Source organism: Hipposideros armiger, unplaced genomic scaffold, assembly GCF_001890085.2.
Source record: "Hipposideros armiger isolate ML-2016 unplaced genomic scaffold, ASM189008v1 scaffold_1, whole genome shotgun sequence".
NCBI lineage: Eukaryota > Metazoa > Chordata > Mammalia > Chiroptera > Hipposideridae > Hipposideros > Hipposideros armiger.
In genome coordinates, this window is record NW_017731351.1 from 2,975,538 (window position 1) to 3,003,317 (window position 27,780).

A 27,780-nucleotide genomic window follows, 5' to 3' on the forward strand; every position below is an offset into this window, starting at 1 on the left:
CAGTGAAGCAACGTCCTCCACAACTAGACTGAAGAACAAAACGACAGCAACTTGTCTGTTCCCCTTCCCCCAATTCCCCAATTTAAAAAAAAAAAATAGCTCATGGTGTTTTGGAGGACATATCAAGAAATTTAAGACATTTAATACTTTTAAATAAAGTGCCTTAATACCCAAGATACCTTAATGCCCTGAGCTCAGAGAGGCACAAAGACTCACTCATGCTCACAGCACTAATTAGTCATAGGACATGGTCATCTATTTCATGATTCCCCAATTTCATGATTTTTGCACCAGATACCAATATTAGTCTTGATAATTATTTCCAATGTTAATTTTATGTAGAACACTTCACATTATTTCTAACTAGTCAATAAATTAATGTTATATACCACAATGGAAATAACAGTCCCTTTTCATATTTTGATCAAGTGTCTTTTCAAAAGTCTCACAAGACTGCATAAGATAGATCTAGTGCATCAAACCCCACAGCATATCAGCTCGATGTTTAACGTTATGTTCAATACTGAACAGTGAAGAGGGTAAACCTTGTCTTTTGAGTGTGGAGTTCAGCCATCCTAACACTGCCCAGCGCTCCACACACCATGGTGCTATGCAGCAAGAAAACACAGTTACAGGGTTAATCCAAAGAACAACTTAAAAGCCATTTCGATGGCAATTTCTGTGACTGAATCATGAAAACAAACGTAAAGTTCTTGAAGCTTGGGATGAAGAAAGAGTCTCCTGTAGAGGAAAAGAACACACTTGTTTTAGAAATTCATTAACAAAAAAAAGAAAAAAATCAAAAATTTAATTTTTTGTTTCTGAAAGAATCATAGATTTAAAAAACCTCGACTTTAAATCTATAGTAGGGGAAATACAGCTGGATCTATTTTAAATAAATAATATATGCCTTAGGTCAATTATTTTTATTTTTCCAGGGTGTAAAAAGCCTATTTTGTCAATATGTATTACCATATCCCTCAGTTTCTTAAATATTAAATTCAGTCATTATTATTATGATAAAGCCAATGATGTTACCATCATTTTAAGTACAATAGTTATTACACATTGTCATTTACTTTCTAAAGGTTGATTATTATTAAAACATTAAATATATGATAGCTTTTTGCAGATAGTACTGAACTGGGATTACCACTGAAATTTTATTTGGTTTTCTTAAAAGAGTTAAAAATTTTAATCTATTTAATTAATGCTAATGTATATAAATATATATTGGGTTGTCGGAAAAGTCATGACGCATTTTTGCAACAAAAAACACAAAATACGTCATGACTTTTATATATATATATATATATATATATAGAGAGAGAGAGAGAGAGAGAGAGAGAGAGAGAGAGATCTCTATATCCATGTAATATACTTGTCTATCCATAGATATTTGAGCATATTTCATATTTCTTCTAGACGTAAGACCATTGGATGCAGTGACTGTGATTTTATCTTTCCGTTTGCCATACCACCCACCCACCACCACATTTTGCCGAGCACAGGTCCATTCACTAAACTGTTATGTATTTATCAAGGGACTATATGCTAGGTGCCAGTGGCAGACAAGACATGATTCCTAACCTCATAAGGCCAAATTCTAGTGATGCAGAGAAAGACCATAAATAAACAAGAAAATAAACACTAAAGGGGTGATATAATAGAGAATAACTGAGTAGCCACTGTAACGTGGGAAAGATCATGGATCCTCTCTGCAGAGATGACTTGTGAGCACTGATCTGAATATCAAGGAGCCAGAAACGCAAAGATTAAGAGGCAGGATATCCCACACAGAAGGAATAACAGGAACAAGGTTCGACTGGTGCCGCCGATGTGGCTGTGACAATATAGGAGGAGAAGAGTGACAGGAGGTGGAAGCAGAGAGATGGACAAGGACCAGGTCGGGCAGGGTCCTGTAGTTGATGGGGGATGAGCAGAAGAGGGAAAGAAAGAAGGAAGCAGGGACAGAAGAAAGGAAATAGTAAAATTTGATACCATTATTTTTGGTTTCTTATTAACATAATTTTGTAAGATAACTGAAAAACCTTTTTGTTTTTTTAGTAGAAAATTACTTGGGAGGAATTTAAAGGAGATACTTAGTAAATAAAATTCTAAACTATATTAAAACATTATAGTTTAATAATTGCATGCCTACATCTTTTGTGTGTGTGTGTGTGTGTGTGTGTAAATGAGTTTATTGAGGAAGACACAAGGCCAAGCTTCCCCCAACCCCAAGAACAGGTCCCAACAACAAAAGAATGATAGGCATTCTTAGGGCAACATTTACCCCTTCCCCCTCCATTTCCAGCGTCCCAAGCGTCACAACACAGACACACTGGACAGGCTCAGGTGAGGACAGACACTCAGGGAATCTCTGACCAGCAAGAGTTCTGGGTGTGTGTGTGCTTCCCTTGCCCTTCGAATGACACCAGCTGACGTTACAAACACAAACTGAGGCAGAGGAGAGGGGAATGCAGGGCAATCTCCATTCCGTTTCCCCAGCATGCCTACATCTTAAAACTTTATCCCCTTTACCACTCTTCTTTCACTTTTCTAACATTTTACTTCACTTTCACATACTTTCTTTTCCACTTACCCTACTACCCAGTAAGCCATGACTGGTGGTGCTTTTCTCTGATCAGTCCAGTTTTCAGGTGAGCATTCAAACAATATACCATGTTCTTTCACAGGGTTTAGAGAAGACACTGAATTTGTAGACTCAGAATGATCTCCAACATTTAATGCTTTCTTTTTCTGTAAATTAATAGTTATTAGTATTAACTGGTGTTAACTGTGTGACTTTAAAATGTTTTCACATACAGATCTGAATTGGCCAATCCTAATTCTGAAGTGCCTGCGACAACATACATAATTCTTCTCCTTACCTGCAGTTCTACTCTTCCTCATAGTTACTTTAAATACCATGTCCTTTATAAAAGAGACTTTATGGAAAAAGTGTCTCTTGACTCTCCCAGGGAACCCTTTGTTCACAGCCCTATATTATTAGTATTTATATTATATTACATTAGCAGTTTATAGGTCTGTCTTCCCTCATACATTATAAGCCTTTTTTCAGGGCTCAGACAATATACTATTCATCACTGTAATATTTGAAAGCCGCAGTGCCTGCTACATATCAGGCGCCTAATGAATAGATTACTAAGTGAACACATGATTTTTTTTAATATACTTTAAACACATACTTAAAACAGTATTGTCTCTTCCTCTGATGCATACTCTCTAAATATCCCATTGATTACATCATTAGCAAAACAATGACTTACTTGATTGTCCAGGTTGATTGTTTTATGATTCGGCTGTAATCTCAATGTGGCCATGGGAGGAGGCAAGCATAGCACTTACCTACTCTGCCATCTTAGCTGTACCTTCCTAAAACAATGACTTATTTGGAATATAAAGACTTTTGCAAGGCTCAGGCCAAAACAGTGGAATGGCCCTTTATTCTTCCCTTTCTGTCATAATCCTTATCTAATCCATCAACAAATCCTTTTGTCTCATCCTCCAAAATATATCCAGAATCCAGAAGCCACATTTGTTTCTTGCTTTGAGAATTTCCATAGTTTCCTAACAGGTCCCTGCCTCCACCCGAGCTACCCTACAATGCCTGTTCTTCCAATAGCACCCAGAGTGATTCTTCAAAAACTTAAGGACCATGTGTCTGCTCAGCTCAGAACTGTCCAGGAATCTCCCAACCCCTTCAGAACACAGCCCAAAGCCCTGGAATCTTCAGGCCATGTGTGATCTGGCCCCGCTGCCTTTGCCATCTCCATTCCTACCCCTCTCCTGCCCACTCAGCCACTCTGACCTCTGTGGCTTTGCACCTGCTAGGCCCTCTGGAAGCTCTGTCTCCAGACTTGCCAAATGGCTTGCTCTCTCACTTCATTCAGACCTTTCTTCAAATGTTACTTGACATGATCAGAGGGATATTTGTAATAGTAACCCCCACTTCTCATCCTTACCCTGTTTTATGATTCCTTTTGAAACGTATTCTATCTGACATATGACTCTACTTGCTAATTCACTAGTTGCTCCTATTAGAATATAGACTTCATGAGGAAAGGGACTTTGTTTTGTTCACTGCTGTATCACCAATACCTAGAATAGTGTCTGCTGAGTAATGGGCACCTCGACATTTAAATAATATGAGGAAGGCTAATTTATATCACTACATATTATTAAATAAGCTAATAAAATATTCCCTTATAGAATCCATCAGTTATCCTCAATAGGAAGGAGGAACATAAGAGTGCAAAGCACATAGGGATATATGGTCAAACATAACATTTTGCTGAATACCAGTTTCTGATAGCTTGAAGAAGAAATTCTATAAGACACAGAATTTTACTGCTGAATGAGTCCTAAGAGTTTATATCATTCAGCCCACTCACTTTGTAGCTGAGGAAAACAGGAAGAGTCGAAGGGTCCATCCAGGATTCCTATTTCCAGCCCAATGTTCTTCTACTTTGAAGCCCAATTTCTTTACAAATTTAGATCCTTAACACACGTACTGCTACATACATTATAATCATCTTCAGAGACTTTTTTATTTTTGGAGGGGGCCGTTATATGATGAATGACCAGTGACAAGTAAACTTCTGTATGTTTATCCTTTTCTAGGAATTAACACTTATCTTTCCCTGCCATTAAAATAATCCAGCTGATATTTCAATTGTATACAACATTACTACTTATCCAGAAGGTACAATATTAAATGCAACTTCATTCTGGAAGGAATAGCCAGTAACCAACCAACCAAGTGGCTAAAATATTTGCTATGGTATTGTGTCTACTGCTGTACCTTACCCCTTTATGTTCCAAAATCCTTCATACTGTTGGTGGAATACTTGAAGAATTATCAGAGTTACCAACTGGTAGATGTTACTGTCCAAGTAAAGGTTGAATCACAGATATCAAATATAGGGGCTAATTTACATTATAAGCTACTATATCCTACTTTGCTGTAGAAAAACACAGGTCCACGACTTCCTGAAATAGTAATTTAGGGGCAAACTCAGAATTATAAAACAAAGCTTTGAAGTTAAGCACTATGAGTATAATGCTTTTGCCACTCAAGTCAGATTGGGTGACTGGTAATGAAAACAGTAATTGCTGGACATATTAATTAAAGAGCTTTTAGAGAAAATATTTAGAGATTTGGAAACAAAGCTGGCAGAAGACTATATTTATAGCTGTGCCGTACCTCTTCCATCAAGGTCTGTTGGAAAACTGCACGAATGGAGAGACAACATTGATGGAAATTCTTTATTAGCTGAGGGTGGATAGAGCCGCTTAGCTGGGCCACCTCTTCATGGGTCGGAGTAATAAAGATGCCTTGCACTGTTTCTAAGGCAACATAGTGGAAAAGTGTGTTCTCAGGACCCGATGTCAATCTTGAAAAGAAAAAAGATATTTAAGTAATCTTAAAAATATTGCTTCTTTTGAATTGTGTAGACTCCTAATAAGTTTTTATCTACAATATAATCTTAGGAGTGTAATTAGGGAGGGGAAACTAGGCCAAACATTTAATTTCCTCTTCCTCCTCAACTGAAGTACAGGCTAGGGTTATTATCAATTCCCTTAATGGAGGCAAGTATTACATGTTATGCAAGGATAAATAAACACCAATTCATTTGCAAGTAACTTAATCGTCCCTTTGCTAAACAACCCAAATTGGCTAACCCCCTCTTTTTCCGTGGCTGGTAATGAATAACTCAGCTCATGCCTGGCCCAGATATCTAACAAGCCATAAACATGCTATCAGTCTAGGGCAAACCACATATAAAAACACCTTCCATCAAACTGAACACATTTAAGTTAGCAGCATAAAAGTCTTTTACCATCAGTTAAACTGATGATCCTGAAGAAAACTACAATTATTATTACTAACTGCAAGCTGGGTGAATATTCTAGAATACCATGTAGTATCCCACTATTTCTCATCAGTACAGTCTTCCTTCTCTTCTAGGTTCTCTTAGTGTTTTCATTTCTCCCTTCTTCTCCTCTGCCCTTTCTTCCCCTATTTAGGTCTCAGTCAGGCCAGCAGAGCCTATAAATACTGCTTATTTCTACTAGTAAGCAGAGCTAAAGAACAACAATAACGGCAATAATAATCTGAATGTAATAATATACTGAATGCCTCTATGTGCCAGGGCTGGTGCTTTAAAATACATTAGTCTTAATTCTCATCCTGACTGTGCAAGGTATTAAATATTACTGTCCTCATTTTAACCACGAGCAAGTCAGTGTTCCACAGACTTGAGTTAACGTGCTAGAGGCCGCACGGCTAAGTCAGAGCTCATCTGTCTCTGAAGCTTGCTCCACCTTGCTTTTCCCTCTCACTGATGACTACTTACTGGCAATCTTTAAATATAGGGAGAGCAATTCTCCATTTGCATCTCAGATGCTCAGGCTGCCCCATTCTAATTCTAATGTCTATACAAAAAAATTCCTTCAGTTTATTTATTTTTCCAGCTATTAAGCAGAGGCAAGGAAAAGGCATATATCAGCTCTGAGCCTGATACTGCCTCAGATGAGCACTGGGCTAAGGAGTGAGTATCTGGGCAGCAGACCACAGCCCCCACTACAGACTAGAAATAGTGAACTCTAATTCAAAAATTAGACACGCAAAAGGGAGGTTACCTGTGGAGGAGAGATAAAGGGGGCTCCCACATTTTGAAATATTATTTTATATGTATTTTATCTCTTATAATAGAGTATCTTTCCTATATGCATAATGAACAGCATTAGAGAAATAGAATAGATATTACCTTTAATATCAATGATATATCATATTGGGTTGTCGGAAAAGTCATGACATTTTTTCTACGTTTTTCGTTGCAAAAATGCGTCATGACCTTTCCGACAACCTAATAATTACAATTGTTGAATAAAATCTCTATATGTTATGGATTTATACTTTCTCATTGTAAAATTTCTTCAAAGACAGAAAGAGTTAAGTGAAAAAAAATATTATAAAGAAGTTTCTTACTTCATTGTGTTACATATTTCCAATTCTTTTTCTGAAAGGTCCTTTTTCACGTTCCCCAACTGAAATGGATTTGGAAGACTTGACTTCTTTTTGGTGACCTGAAAAATATAGTTAAGTATATCAGTTTATAACTAAGAATGGAATCAAACAGCAGAAATAACAAAAAAGCTAAATATCCTTCTAAGAGAACTACTTACTATTTTCCAATGTTATCTTTGAATATTTTCAGTGCTACCTTGTGCCTCTTGGCTTACCCTGGGCTAACAAAGACTCCAGGGCCATGTAATAGGAGGACATGATAGTTCTCCCTGAAAAACTCCAACCAGAGCTAAATTGTTACAATTTATATGTATGCAAACTTATCTCCCTCTCTAGACTGTACTCAAAGGCCAGGGCTGTATCTTACTCATCTTTATATGTTGTTTATGTAGCATTGCCCTGGGCACATAGTAGGTGTTCAGTCAATAACTGAATGGCTAAATCTTAGATAGCTTAATTCAGTTTCTCCTAAGAGGTGTTCCTTAATTCTATCCAAATCATGCTAAGCTATATTTCCTACTGATTTCCCAGACTGGGATAGTGAGGACGCTACCAATGTGAGCACTTCCTAAATACACCCACTTAGGGCTCCAAGAGCGCTCTAGTGTTTGGAATTAGGAGATCAAATCTATGGTTATTTGTGCCATGACATTCAGAATCCCATATTTTATTCCTGCCCCTTCTCAGACTCCTCCTTCTCCACGCTTTGACTGGCATCACCTCCTTCCACCCAAATGGCAACTTTCAAAAATGTTTTGAAAGAGCAGCATCACTAGAATAAGTAGAAAGCCTCTCAGGGTGATTGCTTTGATAATAATTTGTATATATTATGGTGTTTCATAGAAAAAAGAGGAAATGTTAAATAAGCATCTGAAAAATGAACATAGTCTTTGCTAAATAGTCACATTTTGAATTCCTGAGTATGGAGACCAGATCTTCACAGGTGTGGATTAAAAAAAAATCTATAAAAAAATAGCAACAAACACACACACACACACACACACACACACACACACACTTTAAGTTCCTGATTCTCTTTCTGCTTCTGCTGAACATTTTATTGACTAGTCAGATCAGCCCTCCAAATGCCCCACAACTGGGCTGTTGCCTGTTAACACGAATTGGGAGGAAGAAGATGAATGGAGAAAGCAGGACCCAGTGTTTTCCTACTCGTAAGTGGTGTCAGATGTCCTGGATATTAAGGGGCTACTGTTTTATCACTTGATATTTCTTCCTCTTTTTGGTTCTAAATCATTGGTTTGCTAACAGTGACTAAAACCACCACCGGTTCAAATGAAGAGTGATCTACCATTAAAAATTCTCTTACAATGATAAAATAAGGACTGGAAAGACAGCCTCGCTCCCAGAATGAACACCTGAATGAACACACACCTTTGACAAGGCCCCACTTTCTTCTGAACCATTGGAGCCCTGAGATTCTCTTTGCTTCCGTACCGCATCTGGTGTAGTGTGGGGGCTTGAGCCAACACATTCTCCACCTTCACAGCCATTGTCAGATCCTACACTGCTTCTGGAAGGACTGGGCTTACGCGTTTTTACGGAATAGTCACCAAAAAGAGTTCTTCTGCACGTTGGAGAGGTTGCTACTTTGGAAGTACCTTGTAGCCTACTGAGGATAGGTGAGGTTGTCAAAGCATCTAATTTTTCATGTGATCCAGAAAGGAACCAGTCAGCACAAGACAAGCAGGGACTTGGAGAAGATGCCAGCCGTTCATTTATGCGGGAATCCACTCCTTCCAGCTGCTGAAGAGTTGATTTAACCTGGTCCACATATATACAGTCTGGTCCAGGATTCCCAATAGCTTTGGATGCACAGCCTCCAGCTTCTAACAGCACACATAACATATAATGCCTCTATAAGGAACAAGTAATTAATAGAGATTTAGCTACATGCACATATAAATTTAGGAATACTAAAGATCTATGGACATTTGACATAGCCATGTGATGATTATTAAAAACTCCTCCCCCCCCTTTCTTGCTTAGTTATTTCAGTTCTTCTTGATCACCCTAGAAAACAAATCTCTTATTGCTGTATCCTGTTATACCATCGGTCATTACTTTTGGCACATAGAATTTCCTAAGGTAGCTTAAAAAGAGCCTCAATTACTGGATTTCACTTACAATCACATATTTATTCTGATTCTATAATGTGGTCCTGTTTCCCTCTATTTCCCAAAACAAACCATAAGATAAAACCACTATATAACTGGGAACAAAAGATCTTAAGAACCTGCTAAAATCTTATCGTGGGTTTCATCAATATTTCTCCATGAGTATTAAATGGATGCAAAAGAAAAGAAGGGGCATCTAACATTTTCTTGAATACTGGTATTTGACACGCTCATAATTTGAAATAATCCTATTTGTGTATTTATTTAGATAGCAAATGGCAAAAAAAAAAAAAAAGAAAGAAATCAAGAAAAAACCAAGAAAGAAGCCAAGGTAAATTTACCAAGCCAACAATTAGCAAAAAATATCTCCCTTCAGGTTCCTGAAAGACCTCAGTGTTTGAGTCAGTAGAAGGTTGGAGGTGGTGTCGAGGAAATACTTCTCTCCATATGACCAGCTGACCAATTCTTTGTTTTGCTGCTAAAGGCAGTAGGCAGTAGTGGCGACAGTAGACAACAATGTCAATGAGGTCATCCTTAGGCAAATGGCTGCATATCAAATAACCCTTGGGTTTAAACACAAAGAAAAGTCAACTAGTGATATCCAGCAATCATCCCATAACATATTTTTAAGAGTTTTATAGGTACTTCTTCAGTTGGTTTAAAATATAAATTTCAAATTGAATAAATTAGTAATTGAATAAATTAGTAATAATAATATAGTAATAATGATAATAAATAGGAAAAATACATACTAAAAATAAATGCCCCACCGCACCCCGAGGTCAACAAATATTTATGGTAACTTAAGTTTATAACAGTTAGATGTTAGCACAAAGCAAGATCACCTCTGAGAAGTGTAAGACTGCATGTTTGGAAAAATTAGAAAAGCACTGAATTCTGAGTCTGGAAAGTGGAGAATCAGGAGCTGAGGTGGGGAGACACTTTTCACTGTGCACCATTCTGTATTGTCTGATTCTTTTTTTGGATACGTTTAAAATTGTGTTTTAAAATCTTTTTGAAAACGAAAATATTTAAATTCATTTGATGTTTAACTTGCTTTACATGGAAGTCAACTACTTAATGTTAAAGGATTTATTAAACAGATGCATAGCTATGTCTGAAGATTAGAAACAAGCACAGTGCTGCAAAAGGAAAGCGAGAAAGTACTGCTCTCCTCTCTCACACACTTGGTTCCTTGAGTACAGTGTCTCCTTAATACATATGTAATCACTCTAGAACAGCGGTTCTCAACCTTTCACAGGGGTCGCCTAAGACCATCAGAAGACACATATTTTCAATGGTCTTAGGAACCGAGACACCGCTCCTCTATCCGTCTCCAGGCCCACATGCAGATACGCCCACATACGAGTACCCGGAGACCCCAAAAGGGATTGCGACCCACAGATTGAGAACCGCTGCTCTAGAAGGTAGTGAAGTCAGAAATATTTATTGTACTTGTAAATAAAATGCTACAAGTCTTGTTTTAAGATCTTAATTTTAGGGTACCTACTACATTCAGAGGAAAAGAGATAGTTGAATTTTCCATTTTGTAAAAGTTTGAGGAAATTTACTTTACGTCTGTTCTTATAGCAGTTGGACATTTATAAAAGTTTCAAGCTTTAGCTTACCTTGTAAAATAGAGATGACCCTAAAATCGTATACAGCCGCCTCATGTCATGGTAATCCTCAGACTGGGGGAAAAAAACCACAGTGGATTTAAAAATCCTCATTAAGCTACGACAGTTAAAATGCAATTATATTCTTCAGTAACTAACCTTTTATAATGCCTTCTTAAGAAATCAATATATGGGGATATTAGGGTAAAGATAATGTACATATATATTTATTTTGACTGAGAACAATGTCATTTTTGATTCTTATAAGAAACTGTTGATTAGAGACATCTGAGAATAAACATAAGATTTGTTACACCAAGAGGGATTAAAACAAACCTATGAAGACAAAAAGCTTCTACACTAATACATCATCTAAAATACCCAATATTTTATCAAATAGTATATCAAAATATGCTATTTTTGTTGTTTGTTTTTTTTTAGCTGAGCCATCCTGGCACCTGTTGGCAGCTCAGTGGCAGCTCAGCTCAGGCTGGACGCGAACCGCTGTTGCTCAGAGCTCAAACCCTTGAGCGAGCTCTTAACCAACCGAGCCACTCGGCTAGCCCAAAATATGCTATTTTTGAAAGTCCAAATTGGTACAAGCTATTTGGCGACCACTGAGTAGTATATATATATATATATATATATATATATATATATATATATATATATATACATACATATATATATATATATAAAATTTAAATACACATATTCTTTAAGTAAATCCTTTTGTAAATTTGAGTAAATTCTTTGAGATCTTCTGGCAATCTACAAAAATAATCAAGAGAATCAAGATTTTTGTATAAAAGTTAATAAAATTATTCATAATATGCACAAATTGGAGATAAAGTGAGGTTCAGCGATGGAGAACAGTTAATGAAATTAGGTATGTTCGTAACAGAATGTCATACATGTGTTAAAAAAATAAGGTTGATCTATATGAGCAGGCACTACAGGTTTTAGGATATACCATTCGGCAAAGAATGCAGCTGCAGAACAAAATATCACTATGATCTAGTTTTTGTTAAAAATAGCACTCCCCAAGGGTCGGCCGAGTGGCATGTTGGTTAGGAGTTGGCTTGGGATGCCAGCTCTGAGAAGCAGGGCCCCAGTTCGAATCCCACATGAGTGCCAGTGACGCTGCGCCCTCTACAGCTAAGATGGTGAACAACAGCTCAACCTGGAGCTGGGCTGCCGTGAGTCGCCAGTGACCGCGTAGGCTGCAGTGGGGCTGGCCGGTAGCTGGCGTGCGCTTTCCTGAGCTGCCATGAGACGCCGTGAGCAGCTGTCCAATGGCTGGTCAGCGACTGCCTCACCCGGGAAGAGTGCAATGATAATACCAACATGGGCCATTGAAGCGACATCCTCCACAACTAGACTGAAGAACAAAAGGACAGCAACTTGTCTGTTCCCCTCCCCCAACCCCAATAAAATCTTTAAAAAAACAAAAACATAGCACCTCCAAACACATGTACGAGGTCTGACAATTAAGTTTGTGAACTTGTTGCAATGGTGTTGCTAACCTTTTTTGATACTAAAGGGATTTTTCATTATGAATTTGTACCAACTGGACAAACAGCTAACCAAGTTTACTATTTGGAAGTGCTGAAAAGGCTGCACGATAAAGTTAGTGACCTGAACTCTTTTCCAACAATTCATGGCTCTTGCATCATGACAATGAACCAGCTCACACGACACGGTCTGTGAGAGAGGTTTTAGACAGTAGACAAACAACTGTATTGGAACATTCTCCCTACTCACCTGATCTGGCCCCCAATGACTTCTTTCTCTACCTGAAGATAAAGGAAACACTGAAAAGGAAGACATTTTGATGACATTCAGGACATCAAGGGTAATATGACAACAGCTATGATGACCATTCCAGAAAAAGAGTTCCAAAATTGCTTTGAACGGTGGACTAGGTGCTGGCATTGGTGCGTAGCTTCCCAAAGGGAGTACTTCAAAGGTGACCACAGTGATATTCAGCAATAAGCTATGTAGCAATTTTTTTCTAGGATGAGTTCACAAACTTAATTGTCAGACCTTGTATTTCAAGACTGTTACCACTTGGAAAATATTTAGAACAATGACTGAGTTACCAAATGAAAAATCAGTATTGATTCTTTCCTAAAATTCACCGCTTTTCTTACCAGTTCTGCAAAATCTGCAGCCTCCAAGTCACTCAGTGCCGTGTCTAATTCCATCTATGTGGAGGAAGAAAGAGTAATACAAACAACTCATTATTTTTTAATAATGGCCATATAAAAGTGCTTCAAAATTAATGGAAGAATTGAATAAGTATCTTTGAATAAATGTCCCAAAATGGAACATCTTGTTTTAAAGCTTTGCAATGGCAAAAAATTAATTTATTTAACATATTGGCATTTTTCAATTAAATCTCAGTTATTGCAAAATGGGCTTCCATGTGCATTCTAAGTAAAATAACTGATGAGATTAAAAAATTGCTTTTACTTTTAAGTTAGAACATTTATTTAGCTTATTAAAATTCTTAGAGGAAAAAAATCAGTCTTAACATAGCCAATGTATTTTGAGTTGTTTTTGTTTTTCCGTTTCCTGTATATTTCTCAACAGATGGATTCTTGGAAAATATCAACATTCTTCCCTGTCTGTCTTCTATTGTATAAAAGGGCTGTTAATCTTTATTCATGGATTAAAACATGAAGGCAAGTGTTTCCCCTGGAATCTGGCACAGTTTAACTACCCTACAGAGTTATTAGAAAAATCTTTTACTTAGGATTTAGCTTTTGTTTCTATGGAAATTCCCTGAACTCCTTCATGCATTTTTTTTTTACCTCCCTAAAGCATTCATAATTTAAAAATAATAAATTTAATCTGTAATGCATATACATAAATGGTAAATTATTGGCAATTAAAGTTCATAGCATATATGCTATTTATGAAAAAGAATCTTTTTTTTTTAAGTCCCAGGCACTCTCTGCAGGACTGTTTCACAGACTGTGTCTTTACTGAGATGACAAAAGCTTTGGAAACATTAGTCATGCCTTTCAGTGCTTTTCACACAGTATGACTTATTACTCATTTGTGACCTACATTTTCCTGCATCAAGCAAATACTTCATGTTCTCCTTTCTGCGGCTATAGTTTCTCTTGTGAAAAACAACACAACAAAAAGCAAATGACCTGCTTGTGATGTTTGATCTCAGAAACGTTACTGTTTAATTGCTATTCCTGCTACAGAACACTTAGGCTAATGTACAAGGTTGCTATAATTGTTTCTTCACATTCCTTAAGAGAAAAGGTAAGTATTTTTTCTCTTAATTATTCCAGGGTACCTTAGGAAAAATTATTTTTTTTTAAAAAAGAGAACATCTGACAAACAATCAAAATAAGGAAATTCTCAAACACCTGGAACAAAAAAACTGAAGTAAAATCTCCTCATATACTAAACTCAGAACAAGTCAATTTTTCCATGTTAAAAATAACTATTCCTTTCCACCTAAAATTTATCAGGCACAAATAACACACGTATATTTTTAACTAGATTTCTTAAGGCATAAAATTCCTTAGTATTTTCCATTAGGAAATACATATATAGTCAACAAATCCTACTATTTTTTTTTTTTTTTTAGCAGTGGGGAATTGGGGAAAGGGGAACAGACAAGTTACTGTCCTTTTGTTCTTTTTTAGCTGAGCCATCCTGCTACCTGATGGCAGCTCAGTGGCTGCTCAGCTCGGGCTGGACTCGAACCCCTGTTGCTCAGAGCTCAAACTCTTGAGCGACAAATCCTACTATTTTTAACATAATAAACAATTTCAAAGAGAAAAGGAAAGTGTGTAGGTTCTTTGAATCTGCTGGTAAAAGAAAAACAAAAACTTCAAGGGTTATTAGTTTTTCAAACTTTACATTCATCAGCGAACTTTAGATCACTTTATTGAAGGTATCTAGCTCTCTTTCTAAAAATATTGTTCTTAATTTTCTTAACCAGGCTACAAAATATAGAAAACATCTCAGCTGTATCCTCCTTGTTTCCTATGTATTAATTTCACCTATCCAGCTCAACTGTAGGCATCCAGAAGTCGTTTCTGGATTCCCCAAAGCATAGCACAAATCTGAGTCCCTGGCACAATGAAGAATATCTCCATACAGTAGAATTAGACTTAAGAAGGGTAAATGCTACTAAAGCTTTGGTAAGATAAGCAACTGGTATGATTTGAGGCAACAAATGAAAAAAATATACAATTCACAGATTGACTTTTCATTTTGACATTCTTTTAGGTTGAGATAAAAGCATACAGTCCTTTTAATCAAATGTATGCTAAATTAAGAAACAAATGCTAATGAAAAAGAAATCTGAATACAGGTCATAGCCTTCACATGGGATTTATAAGACCAAAATTTATAAGACCAAAAAGACATATTTTAAAATGTCTTCAACTTCTTATGAGGAAGGTAATATTTAATCTCAATATATCCAAAGTCTAAAGACATTGCCCCTGAAAACATTACCTCCACCCTCGCAGAAAGACTACACACTTTGAGGGAAGAGATTTGTTTAATGAGGAGGTGCTGAGACGGAGGATGGAACCTAGGCACTGCAAGACCAGACTGGCAGGACTCATGAGACGGCGCCTTCTGACTCATGAGATCAACTTTGTGTCTTTCAGGAGAAAAAGGACTGCCCAGTAGGCATGAGACAGACTTTGGAGCCGGGGGTCTTTCTATCATAAAGGTAAAGTTATCTATTTACTTTCTGTCTGTAGTGAACACATATGATTTCTTATGAAAACACTGATGGAGGCAGAATTAAATATATCATACTTTTTAGTTATTACATGATTTAGGAAAATGGTCATCACTGGCCTGAGATATCAAAAGTTGCAGCCACGGGCAGCTGACAAAATAAAAATACCAGAAGGTAAACGTTCCTCTAAACATGCTCTAACCTCTCACCTCCTTCCAAATAAAAACTACATAATAAAACTCTCACCACTACAACTGTGACCACAATGTGCCAGGCTCAATACCAAGCACCTTCCCTGGAGTAACTCATAACTCCTCCATGAAGTAAGGTACTATTATTGTCCCCATTCTACAGATGACGAAACTGAGCAAAGCAACTGATAAAGCAGTTTAAATTATTATTAAACTGTCCAATAGGCATGTATTTGATCATACATTAAATAGTCCCTGAATTGGGTTTTTACTGCAGCATAGCCTGGGTTTCTTCATGGGCAGGGAACTGGCTGTGGCATGGTGCATCTTTAATACTGATCCAAATGCTGTGGCTGAATAGATCGTTAGTGATGAAAATGTCTGAAATGATCTTTTCAGTCATTCAACAAAAAAGTTACTCTGGGTCTATAGGTAAGACCACAATCACATTGGTAATACTTAACCATCATAAAGCCTTACTCTTGGTAAGCTAATTACAAATGTTCCTGTACAGAAAGATTGTGCTATTATTTGTGGAGATCTGTACTTTAGCTAAGAATGTTGCTGGTTAGCCAATCATGTCATCTACATTTAATCTATACAGAAAGATAACCCTAACTCCAGGACGTGGCATCATGACATCAAAGTCACAAAATTCCAAAGTAAGATACACCATATAATTATGACATCTGAAAAGTGTTCCAAGTTTGGACGAAGCTTAAATGTTAGTGTCAGATGAGAGAGCTAATTTCTATTCAGAAAGAAAAATGTGTAGATTCACTAGACCTCCGACTTCATCAACTAATTGTCTCTCTAACTCTTACCCACAATACTGCAAATAACAAAAAGCCTAAGGGAGAAAAAAAAAGAGAGAGAAGGTAAAGAGTTACAGAGCACTGGTGCTGGCTCTCCTGTACGACATCTGAGGTCACCTTGATCTCCTGTGGCAGTGTGAGCCACCGTGCCCCAGGGAGGTTGTCCAGAAGCACTGCGCTGGAGGCCTCGTACTGCTGCGCGCTGGGGCTGGCACTGGGAGGCAGGTTGGCAGGCTGCAGCGCTCTTTGAAAGAACAACTCGAAAAAGGGATCCAAACAAGAACCATTCTCAACCTGGCAAAAGGCACTGAAGAAACAAGAGCTGTAAGTTAGAACATGTGGGAATGACGGCCATCTTTTGTATGTTCCTAACTATATAAGCTCTCTTCCTTACTCCTCCCCCTTAGTAGGAATTACTGCTATAATGTTACTGATAGAGTGTGTTAAGTATTTTTTACCCTAAAACCTACTGCCAAATGAATTAAGTAGATGGTACTATGGAAGAACCAGGGGGCTAAAACAAGTGTTGTATGTACAACAGTGGTGTATGTACAAAAGGGATGAAGTACCCTTTTTGTAAAAAAAGTAAGTTGCTTTTACCTCTGACTAGCATTCATCCATTCACAACTCTCAATATCTTTCAGGCAATATGGGACAATAAAGAGATTTTGAGCTTTGTAATAGAACAGATCTGGCTTTGAATCTTATCACTGTTCTTACTAGGTAGATATCTCAGGAAAATCAGTTACCTTTTCCTTGAACTTTTGTTTCCAACTCTATAAAAATGGGGATAATATAATTTAACTCACATGCATGTGTGTAAAAAAAGAGTATACATATTCATAATATATAGAACATATATGGCAGGATACACATGAAACTAAATAGGCAGTATCTTCTCTATGGTCTACTACATAATATACTATATAAGTACTTATGCTTATTACTGGTGAGCAGTAAGCACCTAAATTAGCCCAAGTTATTTCCTCCCCTCTTTACTAACGATAAGGCATAACTATCGAACAACTCAAAAAAAAAGAAAAAAAAAAGAGAGAGAAACTAACACTTGGTTTTAGCCATGTAAAAGTAATACAGCATTGCTTGCAACCCTTCATGGGAATAGCCCAATGGTAACACAATGACTGTACATATACCACTCATGTCAGAATAACATTTGCTGATTCATTCACAAATTACTTGAGTGCCTACTATGTTCCAGGCACTATTTTCATTGCTAGAGGTACAGCAGTGACAGTATCAAGACAAAAGACAGGTCTCTGCCCCTGTGGAGCTTACGTCCTAGGGGAGAAAGACAACAATGAACAAAAAGCAAAAACATGATCTTGTATGAAGGACTATACAGAAAATAGGACCACGTGAATGGGTGATGTGACTGGTTGGGGAAGAGTCTTAGACTGGAGCATTTAAGCTGAGACCCCAAAGGCAAGAAGGCCCCATGAGAGGAAGGAGTGCAAAAGCTGTAGGGTGGGAAGGGCTGGGCCGGGGTGCCGGCAGAACCACGCAGAGGGAGCCATGTGGGTTGAGATCTGAAATCAGAAAGGTAGGTAAGCATCAGATAGTGTAGAAAGATCATTCTAACTGCGTTCGGAAATTAATTCAAGTGGCAAGAAGGAAGGCAAGGAAACCAGTTAGGGGAGGACGGTAGTAGCGAGAGATGATGGTGGCTGGACAAGGTCATAGTGGAGATGGAAGGAAATGGATGGATTTGTGATTATGACTTGCTGGCGGGTTGGCGGGGAATGAAGGAAACTGTTAATAGCTTTAAATTGATCACAACGCTACACTTTGTTAATGTATAATCTGTTTTCTGTAACTCACTGGGCCTTTATAGCTTTCATAATCAGAAGAAAACCTTGTTATTAAGAAATTGTTGCAAAGTGACTATTAACAACATCTTAGATCCATACTGCTTCTTGGTTTTAAGAACTCAATGGGTTTTCACATTTATTGCTTAGTCTTTCATATTCTCACTTGAACAGGAAGAAACTAGTTAAATTTGCTGTCATGTTGGAGATATTTCCAAATCAATGGAACCTAAATTTCAAAATGAAATTCAGAGAAATTAAGAATCCCCCTGCCCCCAACCTACTCCATTGGATTTGGCAGAACAACTCCAATTTACTGTCTTCATGTATAGAATTCATTGCAGGAATTTATTCTTCGATTATCTCTGGTTTTATGAAAACAGAAACCTTCAATTATGGCAAAACATAGCAAGGTTTGCTCATCTAGTGTAAATTTAAGGAGGTAGTTTATAACCACATCCTTCCTCTTCATCAGTTAAACATTTCCTCATTAGCAAGAAGTAAAAGCACTATTTGTGGCTGCCCAGCCCTTTGTAGTTCGCACATTTGGAAAATGCTAATAAGTAATTAATGGGGTTTGAGAGGAATGTGTCTCCTGAGCAGTTCTTGGAGGAGAATACTGCAAACTAGACAATTTTCCCACATGGCCCAGTCATAGAAAATTCCTTAAGGCTGCTTTGAGAATGGCGACAATAAAGATCCACATAGATAAACAGAGGGCCAATATCACTATGGTTGGAAAAAATGTATAAACTATCTTTGGGTTTATATAGTGATATACACTTAAGGCTTTGAAAATAAAGGTATCATTTGAGCTCTCTGAAGTACTGGGACTTACAAATCCCACAAAGAGAAAAATCTATTTTCCACCCATAATTTTACATGTTCAAATGTGGAACAGTTACCTCAAATTTTCTCCTTCAGATCACATTATATTGTAAGGTTAAAAAAGCAAGAAGCAGAAAAATATGTATAATATGAGCCCACACATGTAAAAAAAGAGTGTGCATATTCATATTATATAGAAAATATATGGCAGGATAGACAAAAAACTAAATAGTCAATACCTTCTCTACTGTATCTTTTATTTATTTAAGAGTGTATACATTTTTTTTTTACTACCATTTTTTAAGAAGGAAGTATCACATTTTAGGATAGTGAATTTAACAATTGTCTTATAATCAGAGAAAAAAAATTAAACCTTCTCTGTCTTTTCTGTATGTTATGAAAAAATGCTCTTACATTTTCCCCTACAGAAATATTCAAATCAGAATAGAATTGTGGTTACATCACTATTTCACTAAAGTAACATATGAGACCAAAAAAGAAAAAGGGGTTGAATGAAAAGCTGCCTACAGCTGTAAGATAAAAGCAGTTATAAAGGATGAGAAATAAGAAGGAACAAAAACATTTGCCATCCAAGGACTAGTATAAGGAATAGTATTATGTGCAAAAGGTGATTTAGAATCATACACTTAAAACTTGAGCTTCAGTTCAAAGAAGTACTTACCTATCTAAAGAACCATACATAAATTTTAAGGTCTGGGCAACATCTTCTATCATATTCCTTAACTGAGGAAGAGGCACTCTGAAAAAGACAAAAATACATTTGCTTATTCATGACACACTCAAATTATACATATCCTAAAAGAGGCAGAGTAGCTTCATAGCCTCCACTCAGTTCCTTAGCTGGGCCTTCTTATCAGCTCACTAACTGTGCTACCTTTATCTTGCTACTGTATTTTCTGTTTCTTTCCTTTTGCCTTTTGAGCTACTACAGAAGTCAAAAGACAAATGTTTTACCCTGCCAAAAGTATCAACATCCTAAAGTATCTTATTGTGGATATTCTACAGTTCTTGTAAACTCACAATTGCAAAACAGCCCAGCTTTTCATACTCCAACCCATTGGTATAGGGCCGTCTCCTAGCAGGGTTCATGCTTTGTCCTGTGCTTTTATTTTATTTTACATAAGGTACTTTACCAACCGCTGCTTTTAGTGTCCATGAGGAGACCTGGAACCAGTCCCCTGTGAATAGCAAGGGACAACTATAGTTCCTTTTCAGACAGAAAAACACATGTTAGCTAGTTCAAGAGAGCCATCATCTAGTATATATCTCTGCATGTTAAAAATTTTGAACTCTTCATTTATGATGTATGCCTCTGTGGAATATTAAAGTCACCTTCAAAACATCATTTTGACATTTTTCACTGCCCTCTTTTGGAGATCCTGTTTGTGGTGTTAAAACATGTCCACAAATGGTATGATACTCTTGTTCTCAAGAGGTGGAGCTTAATTCCCTCCCCTTGAGCTTGGGCTGAAGTTGGCAACTCACTGTAACAAATAGTACATGGTGGAAATGACAGTGTATCTGTTCTAAGACTAAGTCATAAAAGATCTTGCAGCTTCCCCCTCTTTCTTTGTTTTGGGCTTTGCCTTGGGGTAAACCTGTTGACATGTTGTGAGGATACTCCAGCAACTCCATGGAGAGGTCTATGTGGCAAGGAACTGATGCCTCCTCACAATGACCGTGTGTAAAACATCTTGTTAAGCAGGCACACATAATTAATACGCTATTATATAATAAAAGAAACCTAGTTAACAAAGTCCTTAGTAATAGAAAATAGTCACATTCATGTTCAGATTGGCTGGGTAATGCATTTTTGGGGTCTCCCTTTTTCTTGGGAGAGCTTAAAGCAACACCAAAAGAAAATTTGTCCTAACTGGTATTTGCTAAAGTTGTGTCAGTCACATACTACAGTACTTATTTTTATGTTTGGTAACTATTTGGTAGACAATGTATGATGGTTCTATGGACCAGAATTTGGTAGACAATGTATGATGGTTCTATGGACCAGACAGGAAAAACTAAATTACTTTTTAAAGTAGGCAAGAGTCTGAATTACGAGTTTTAAAAGTCACTGAACAGGGACACAGACTAGTGTATCAGTAGCTAAATCTATCTCCTTGGGGCTGTTCTTTGGATTGCTACCCCCATCCCTAGCTTTTCACATCCTACAACATTAGGGAAGCAATGTAGTATGAAGAATTCAAATAGACTCTCCTTCAATTTCCAGTTCTGCCTCTTGCTGATTATGTGACCTTTGGCAAATTACATAACCTTCTCTTCGTTTTACTCTCCTCATTTATAAAATGGGGCCAGTAATTGTTAAATCCATTTTGAGGTGATTTTGAAGATTAAATGAGATTAACAAATGTAAAGTACCTAATGCAGTCCCCTGAGTCCATGGTCAGCTCAATTATCAATGTCAACCCTGCTCTCACCTCTGACTATTAAAATAAGATATATTTCAAAATACTTGCAAACAAGTTCAGAAGGAGACCATGATAATAAAAGATGTACAATTAGAGAAGTCACTTTAGAGTTAAATATTCATTATTTTGTCAGGTGCTCAACATGAGAGCAAAGCACCTTTCTGCTGAACCTTAATTTTCCAAAATTTCCAACAGTAAAAAACTGCAAGCATGCAATATCCAAATCATGATACTGTCAAAACTTTGAGCAGAGGACAAGCTCTTCTCTGTCACCTTGGTATTGGCCACATCTCAGAGGAAAGTGGCTGGCAGCAGGCACCCTTTACTGATTAGCCCAGCTGGGCCTTCCTGGCCCCTCTCTGAACCATTCGTACCAAATGAACACACGTAGTGTGTTCATACTAGTGCAACATACTAGTACAACATATTTTTAAATCACAAAACTGTTTACAGAGGTTGCCTTTGATGAAAATGTCATAATTTTAATGAAACAGACTTTGTTAGCAGTATTTGAGAAATAAGTTTAAGGTAAACGAAGATCTCAACTTACTCTTCAGCAGGCAGGCCAATTAACAACAACTTGTCAGATTCTTTCCAGTAAGCCACATGAATTTTTTTCCCATTTAAAATAAGGGATGAGCTAAGAAAAAATAAAGTTAGAATATCTTTAAATACCATAAAATTATAAACAGCCATTCATAAAAGATTACATATGGTATGATTTAAGAACTACATGCTTAATAAGCAAATTTCTTGGCATATACCTAACTGCCACACAGAAGACAAGGAATTGTATGACAACAAAAATATGTTCTGAAATATTTAACAAAAACCTTTAAGTCAAACAAAAGTAGACCCATTACAGCAAAAAAAAAAAAAAAAAGTTGACATTCTTTTGCTAACATTGACTATATACAAATTTTTCTTCAAAAAAATCCCAGTGTATTAATTTAACAAATCTTTCCTGATTGCCTACTTATGAACATGATTTACTAAAAGAGATTACAAAAAAAGAAAAACATTGTCCCTGCTTACAAGATGATAATTCAATATGGAATACATAAACAAGTAACCAAAATGTAAATCTGATTTAAATGTGTTCTCAAGGAAACTTTTGTAGTGATGGACAGACATATCACTATGGTGATGGCTTCAGCATCTATACCTATATCAGAACTGATAAAATTGTACATTTTACATATGTGTAGTTTATTATACTTCAATTATATTTCAATGAAGTTGGGAAACAAATTTGTTATAAAAAGAGATATAATCATGAACTATGGAAACAGAATATAATGATTTCTTCTTGTGATGTGGGTAGATAGATGGAAGAAAATAAAATAAAAGTATATTCAGTGTTTTCTTTCTTTAAATGAAAATACATACATCAATCTTTATCTGTTGAGTCCTTAAGATATAGTGTACCTTCTATACTGAGTAGACAAGTATGTGGGATTTTCAATAAGAACTGCTAAACCAGTTCTTTTTCTTCCTGTTGTTTTGAAATTTTTTCTTCCTGTTGTTTTGCAGATCCTACTTCTTTTAAAACCATAGAGGTGTCATTTTACCAGGAGATGGGCAAAGGAAAATTAAAGCCTAGGTAATCCAACTTGGCATTTTATCAATATTATGGGGGCTCTTAAAATTTGAGATAAACTTTTCTGTAAAGTTAAAAATTGTTGATATATTAAAGAAGAAAATGGCTTATAATCCAAAGATTTTATGGGGAAAAAAAAACAACCCAACAAAACTGAAAAATAAAACTTAAACGCTTTGAACCCCCTCTTCCCATAAGTTAACTATGGCATTACAAAGTCAGGGCTGGGTAAGCCAACGTGGAATGGGATATTTTGCTGTGTATCTCACTGTATGATGTATCTTATTTTTCAAAAAATTATTGACACCTGTCTTGCTTATGTTACTGTATAAACTTCCACAGATGCTGCTGCATTAGTACTCCACCTAAAGCGTATTCTGTATTTTTTTATATTGTTGTAAGAACAGAACATTTTCAAACTATATGAAAAAAAAACAAGTGTTCAGTCATTTTACCAACAACAGAGGTATTGCTTAGCAAGTTAATAGTCAAGACACAAACAAGAAAAAGCCAAGGCTCATCATACTACCATGCTTAAGAGATACCACTTTCGTAAAAAAATTCTAAAGTAGGTCATTAGTCCAACTTTGTGATTTAAAGTGTGCCCAAACACTGAGCTCGACAGTTGTATTGAGAACCTACACCTTAAATATGACTGGCAGAAATAACTTAGGTGAGAAATAGAGAGTGGCTGCAGATATCCCATCTGCTATGTATGGAGATATCTGTATTATAGATACAAATATATTGGTATAATCGATATTTGTATGAGCATTTTGTTTGGCAGAACCAAGATGAAGACCTTGAAAGAAACAGAATTAAAGCTAAGTAAAAATCAATTATTACCTAGTAACTTGAGTCCCAGTTACATTTTCCAGCATGTCACAGAGGGTGAGAAATATCCCTCTCACACTTTTAAGTTTCTGAGATGCATCAGATACTGGATAATGATACAGAATTTCCTGCTGTGAAATGAAAACAAACAGAAATGATCATACTCCCCAAATTTTCCAACCATTATTTTTGTCACAAGAAGTTCAGACTTTGTACTAAAAAAAAAAGAATCCTCTCAGCTTCAGTGGGAGTTTTATTCAAACATAAGGAGAGAAGTAGATCTGGAATTTTCATACATTACCTAGTATTTAAAAACACTACCTTTGACAATAAGTTAGAGACTGTCAAAATTGGTCATGCTACCAAAATATATACTGAGGACACTAATTAGTTGGAATAATTTCAATTAATTTCAAAGTTTTAAACTTTAATCTCCTTTACAATAAATTCTAATACTAATATTTTATTATAATTCAGTATACAGGTATGTTTATCCCCTGTACTTACATATATACACAGACACTATATGTAACTTTTAGGAGTCTTTAAATTTAATTACTTTTATACTGACTTTTACAAGATAATCTTTGTCATCTTCAGTGAAATCGTTAAATCTTTATTTAAATCCAAGACAAGACTAAATTTAAACTTACAAAGTGGGAATACAAAACTACATTAAAGTAGTGCAGACAGAAAGAAAGAAGTATTATGATATTATAAACTCTTATCTGACTTAAATTTGAAAGGATTTGCCCACCACAAATCAATCTGAATTAAAACTGTAAAAGAGAACACATTTTAAATGTTAGAAAATACTAGCTCTATTAGATAATTCACAAAATGCTTAATATTTTTCTATTTTCAAGAAGAGGATGTGCCCAGGAAACATAGTTTTTACAAAATAAAATAACAAATTTCAAAATCAGTATGTGCATCATGCTAGAACTTTTACACAGAGGGATGAATCATTCCTTCCGTACCTCACTTTTTTGCTGTTATATAAAGCAACATGCCATTTTTCTTACAAGGCATTAAAAGCAGGCAAAATAAAATTTTGGAGAATTCAGAGTAGCTCTACTTATGCTGTTTAATGACAATATCCATAAATATTGGGTTGCCGAAAAAGTCATGACGCATTTTTTCAACGAAAAACATAGAAAAAATACTCAAATTTTCTTGCAATATTTCTAGTGTATAAACAGTTTAAAAATTAAGTCTAACATCAGTCAAGATCTTCTGCTACGTTGACTTAATAATACATTTAAAACTTGGCTAGTAAATAAACTTATTTAACCAAATAACAACTATCACTTTAAACAAATAGCTATATTTTGTTTGATTCATTTTTTGAAATTTCCAAATCTTAAAGAATTCGTAACATAAAGAAGACAAGCTTTTCTTAAATATGCAATTCACATGAAAACAAAACAACCCTGTGACATTTTATTGTAAAATAAGGCATACCAGTAAAAAGGGTCATTTGAGAAAGCCTCTTCCAACTGTTACAATGACCAGCCCAGAAAGCCTCTCTATTAGAAAGCTGGCAAGCTCGACAGTACCTCACCAATTTAATTGCTGTATTTTTAAGCACTTGTTAAGCAGCATGCTTTTGCAGCAGCTTTTACTCTATTCAATAAGAATAAAAAGCCTCTCTTGATTACAGTGTTGATACAGGGCTGTCAACAGACAGAAACCTGTTCATTTGAGAAACATCTACACACTTTCCCATGGAAAGAAAGACAAGGATGACAAAAGGCCAAAGCAGTACCCTACTCTAAGACTACCTAGAAAGAGCCAGGGTGCTACCATCCTATAAATGTATTGTGTTTTATATACTAAATGATTAAAATTTCTCACTTGTTTTAAAGATATAAAGCAATAATAATACATGCAAGAAATTAGAATTATGAACTCCAGGTCTGTACGTATTTTTCAGAACACAGAAAATTACAAAAATACGTATAAGTAAATCCTTTCTTTTCCATTTGAGTTATTGACTGAATTTTGATATATGAAGAAACAACTTAAGGAAATACACCCCTTAGATAAAACAGCTTTGGCACTGAGATTATAGGCTGAAAGGATTTCAAAAGCAAAGAAATGTAAATTAGGTAAAACCTCTTTAGAGCTCACTCCTGCTCAAAGCATTATGGGGAACTAGATATTTGAGAGACCCTTGTGCTGTAAAACTAGATCCACAGCCAAACATACTTGCTGAACTGCTGGAGATGTAAGAAGTAAAGAGGTTTCCAAGGACATCCACTCTACTCTTCCAACCCTCTTCCCCACCGCTGCAAAGCAAGCTGGGGCCTCAGCTGGGAGTGGTGAATGGGGGGCAGAAAGTAGAGGCAGGGTTGTGCTGAGGGCAGATGCCTACAACATGCGCGTCTTCAACCAGGACACCGAGCACTGGGCTAGCGGCTTGGTAGGTGCGCTCAGCCTAGGATCATGGTGTCAAACCCAGATCCTGGAGTAAGGCTGAAGTGCCCCAGGTCAGTAGCAGAAGCAGCAAATTCTCCCTGGAGGAAAGCATTCCCACTTTAGTACCAGACTCCCAAAATCAGGCACTAAGTTCAGTCAGTGGTCCTCGGGGACATAAGAAGGCAAGTCACCACAGGTCAGAGTCCCCTCAGGACTCAGGTAGTGGGATGGGCAGATACAGACTAGAGAAGGGCTCTGTATGAAATGCAGAATCACTAAGACAAGCAACAGGAAACGGCCAGGAATAGCATGGTAGATGTGAATGCAGATTAGTTAAAAACTTTCCAGAAACTTTTAAAGATAAAGCAATGACTATTTAAACAGAAAACACAATGGAGAAGTTAACTTTAACAGTTTGGACAGAGCAGAAGCAAGAAACTGAACAAATTAAAGACAGATTCCTTACATAGGAACAACTGACAGTAGACTTCTCAACAACAATTATAGAAGTCAGAAGACAAAAGAATACTATCTTCTAACAGATTAGAGAACATAACTTTCTACCTAGTTGGCATAAGCTATGCCATGCGTTGACTTCAGCTTCTTCCTGACCACACAGGGAGACTACATTTCTTACCTCCTTGCATCAAGAGACACCACATAATTAACTAGCTCTAGGTACTGGAACGTGGGTAGAAGTGATGTTGCCACTTTTAAGCCAGGCTTCTGAAAAGTGCCATAGAATTCAACATGCTTTCGCTCTTCTCTCATTGGTCAACTAGGGGCAAAGATGCAATAACTGACTCTGGCTCTTGGGAATAATGGAACCACTAGATGAAGGGCTCAAATCACTGAGCCACATGACCAGAAACATTTACATTGAAATGAGAAATAAACTTCCATTATGTTAAGCCTTTGAGGCATTAGGGTTCCTTTGTCATATTGATTGGCCTATTCTGACTAATACAATGGAGATTATAAATCTATCTTTCAAGGAGTGAGAAACACTCAGATAAATAACAACAAAAAGAAGCTATCACCAATAGGCTTTCACTGAAAAGAAATGCCTAAAATATATGTTTTAGGAAGAAGAAAAATAATCAAGTAAGGACAGCCGGAGACATAAGAAAGAATAATGAGTAAAGAAAGCGGTAAGCGGGCCGGCCGAGTGGCGCGATGGTTAAGAACTCGCTTGGGATGCCAGAGGGCCCCAGTTCGGATCCCACATATGAGGGCCAGTGACACTGCCCTCTATAGCTAAGATGCTGAACAACAGCTCAACCTGGA

At 36.6% G+C, this 27,780-nt stretch overlaps 1 protein-coding gene across 1 annotated transcript in view; it reads right to left on the reverse strand.

Moving 5' to 3' along the window:
• Positions 1-38: 38 nt before the first annotated feature.
• INTU (inturned planar cell polarity protein) overlaps positions 39-27,780 on the reverse strand; it is a 51,652-nt gene continuing 23,910 nt past the window's right edge. The window contains exons 5-16 of the mRNA XM_019665464.1: positions 24,085-24,203; positions 22,189-22,278; positions 19,874-19,951; positions 16,655-16,844; positions 12,959-13,012; positions 10,818-10,880; positions 9,531-9,752; positions 8,447-8,929; positions 7,016-7,113; positions 5,228-5,417; positions 2,603-2,760; positions 39-741 (exon numbers count right to left, since the gene is read on the reverse strand). Of these exons, the coding sequence (XP_019521009.1) occupies positions 630-741; positions 2,603-2,760; positions 5,228-5,417; positions 7,016-7,113; positions 8,447-8,929; positions 9,531-9,752; positions 10,818-10,880; positions 12,959-13,012; positions 16,655-16,844; positions 19,874-19,951; positions 22,189-22,278; positions 24,085-24,203 (1,857 nt within the window). The 3' untranslated portion in view covers positions 39-629. The remainder of the gene's footprint in view (positions 742-2,602; positions 2,761-5,227; positions 5,418-7,015; positions 7,114-8,446; positions 8,930-9,530; positions 9,753-10,817; positions 10,881-12,958; positions 13,013-16,654; positions 16,845-19,873; positions 19,952-22,188; positions 22,279-24,084; positions 24,204-27,780) is intronic.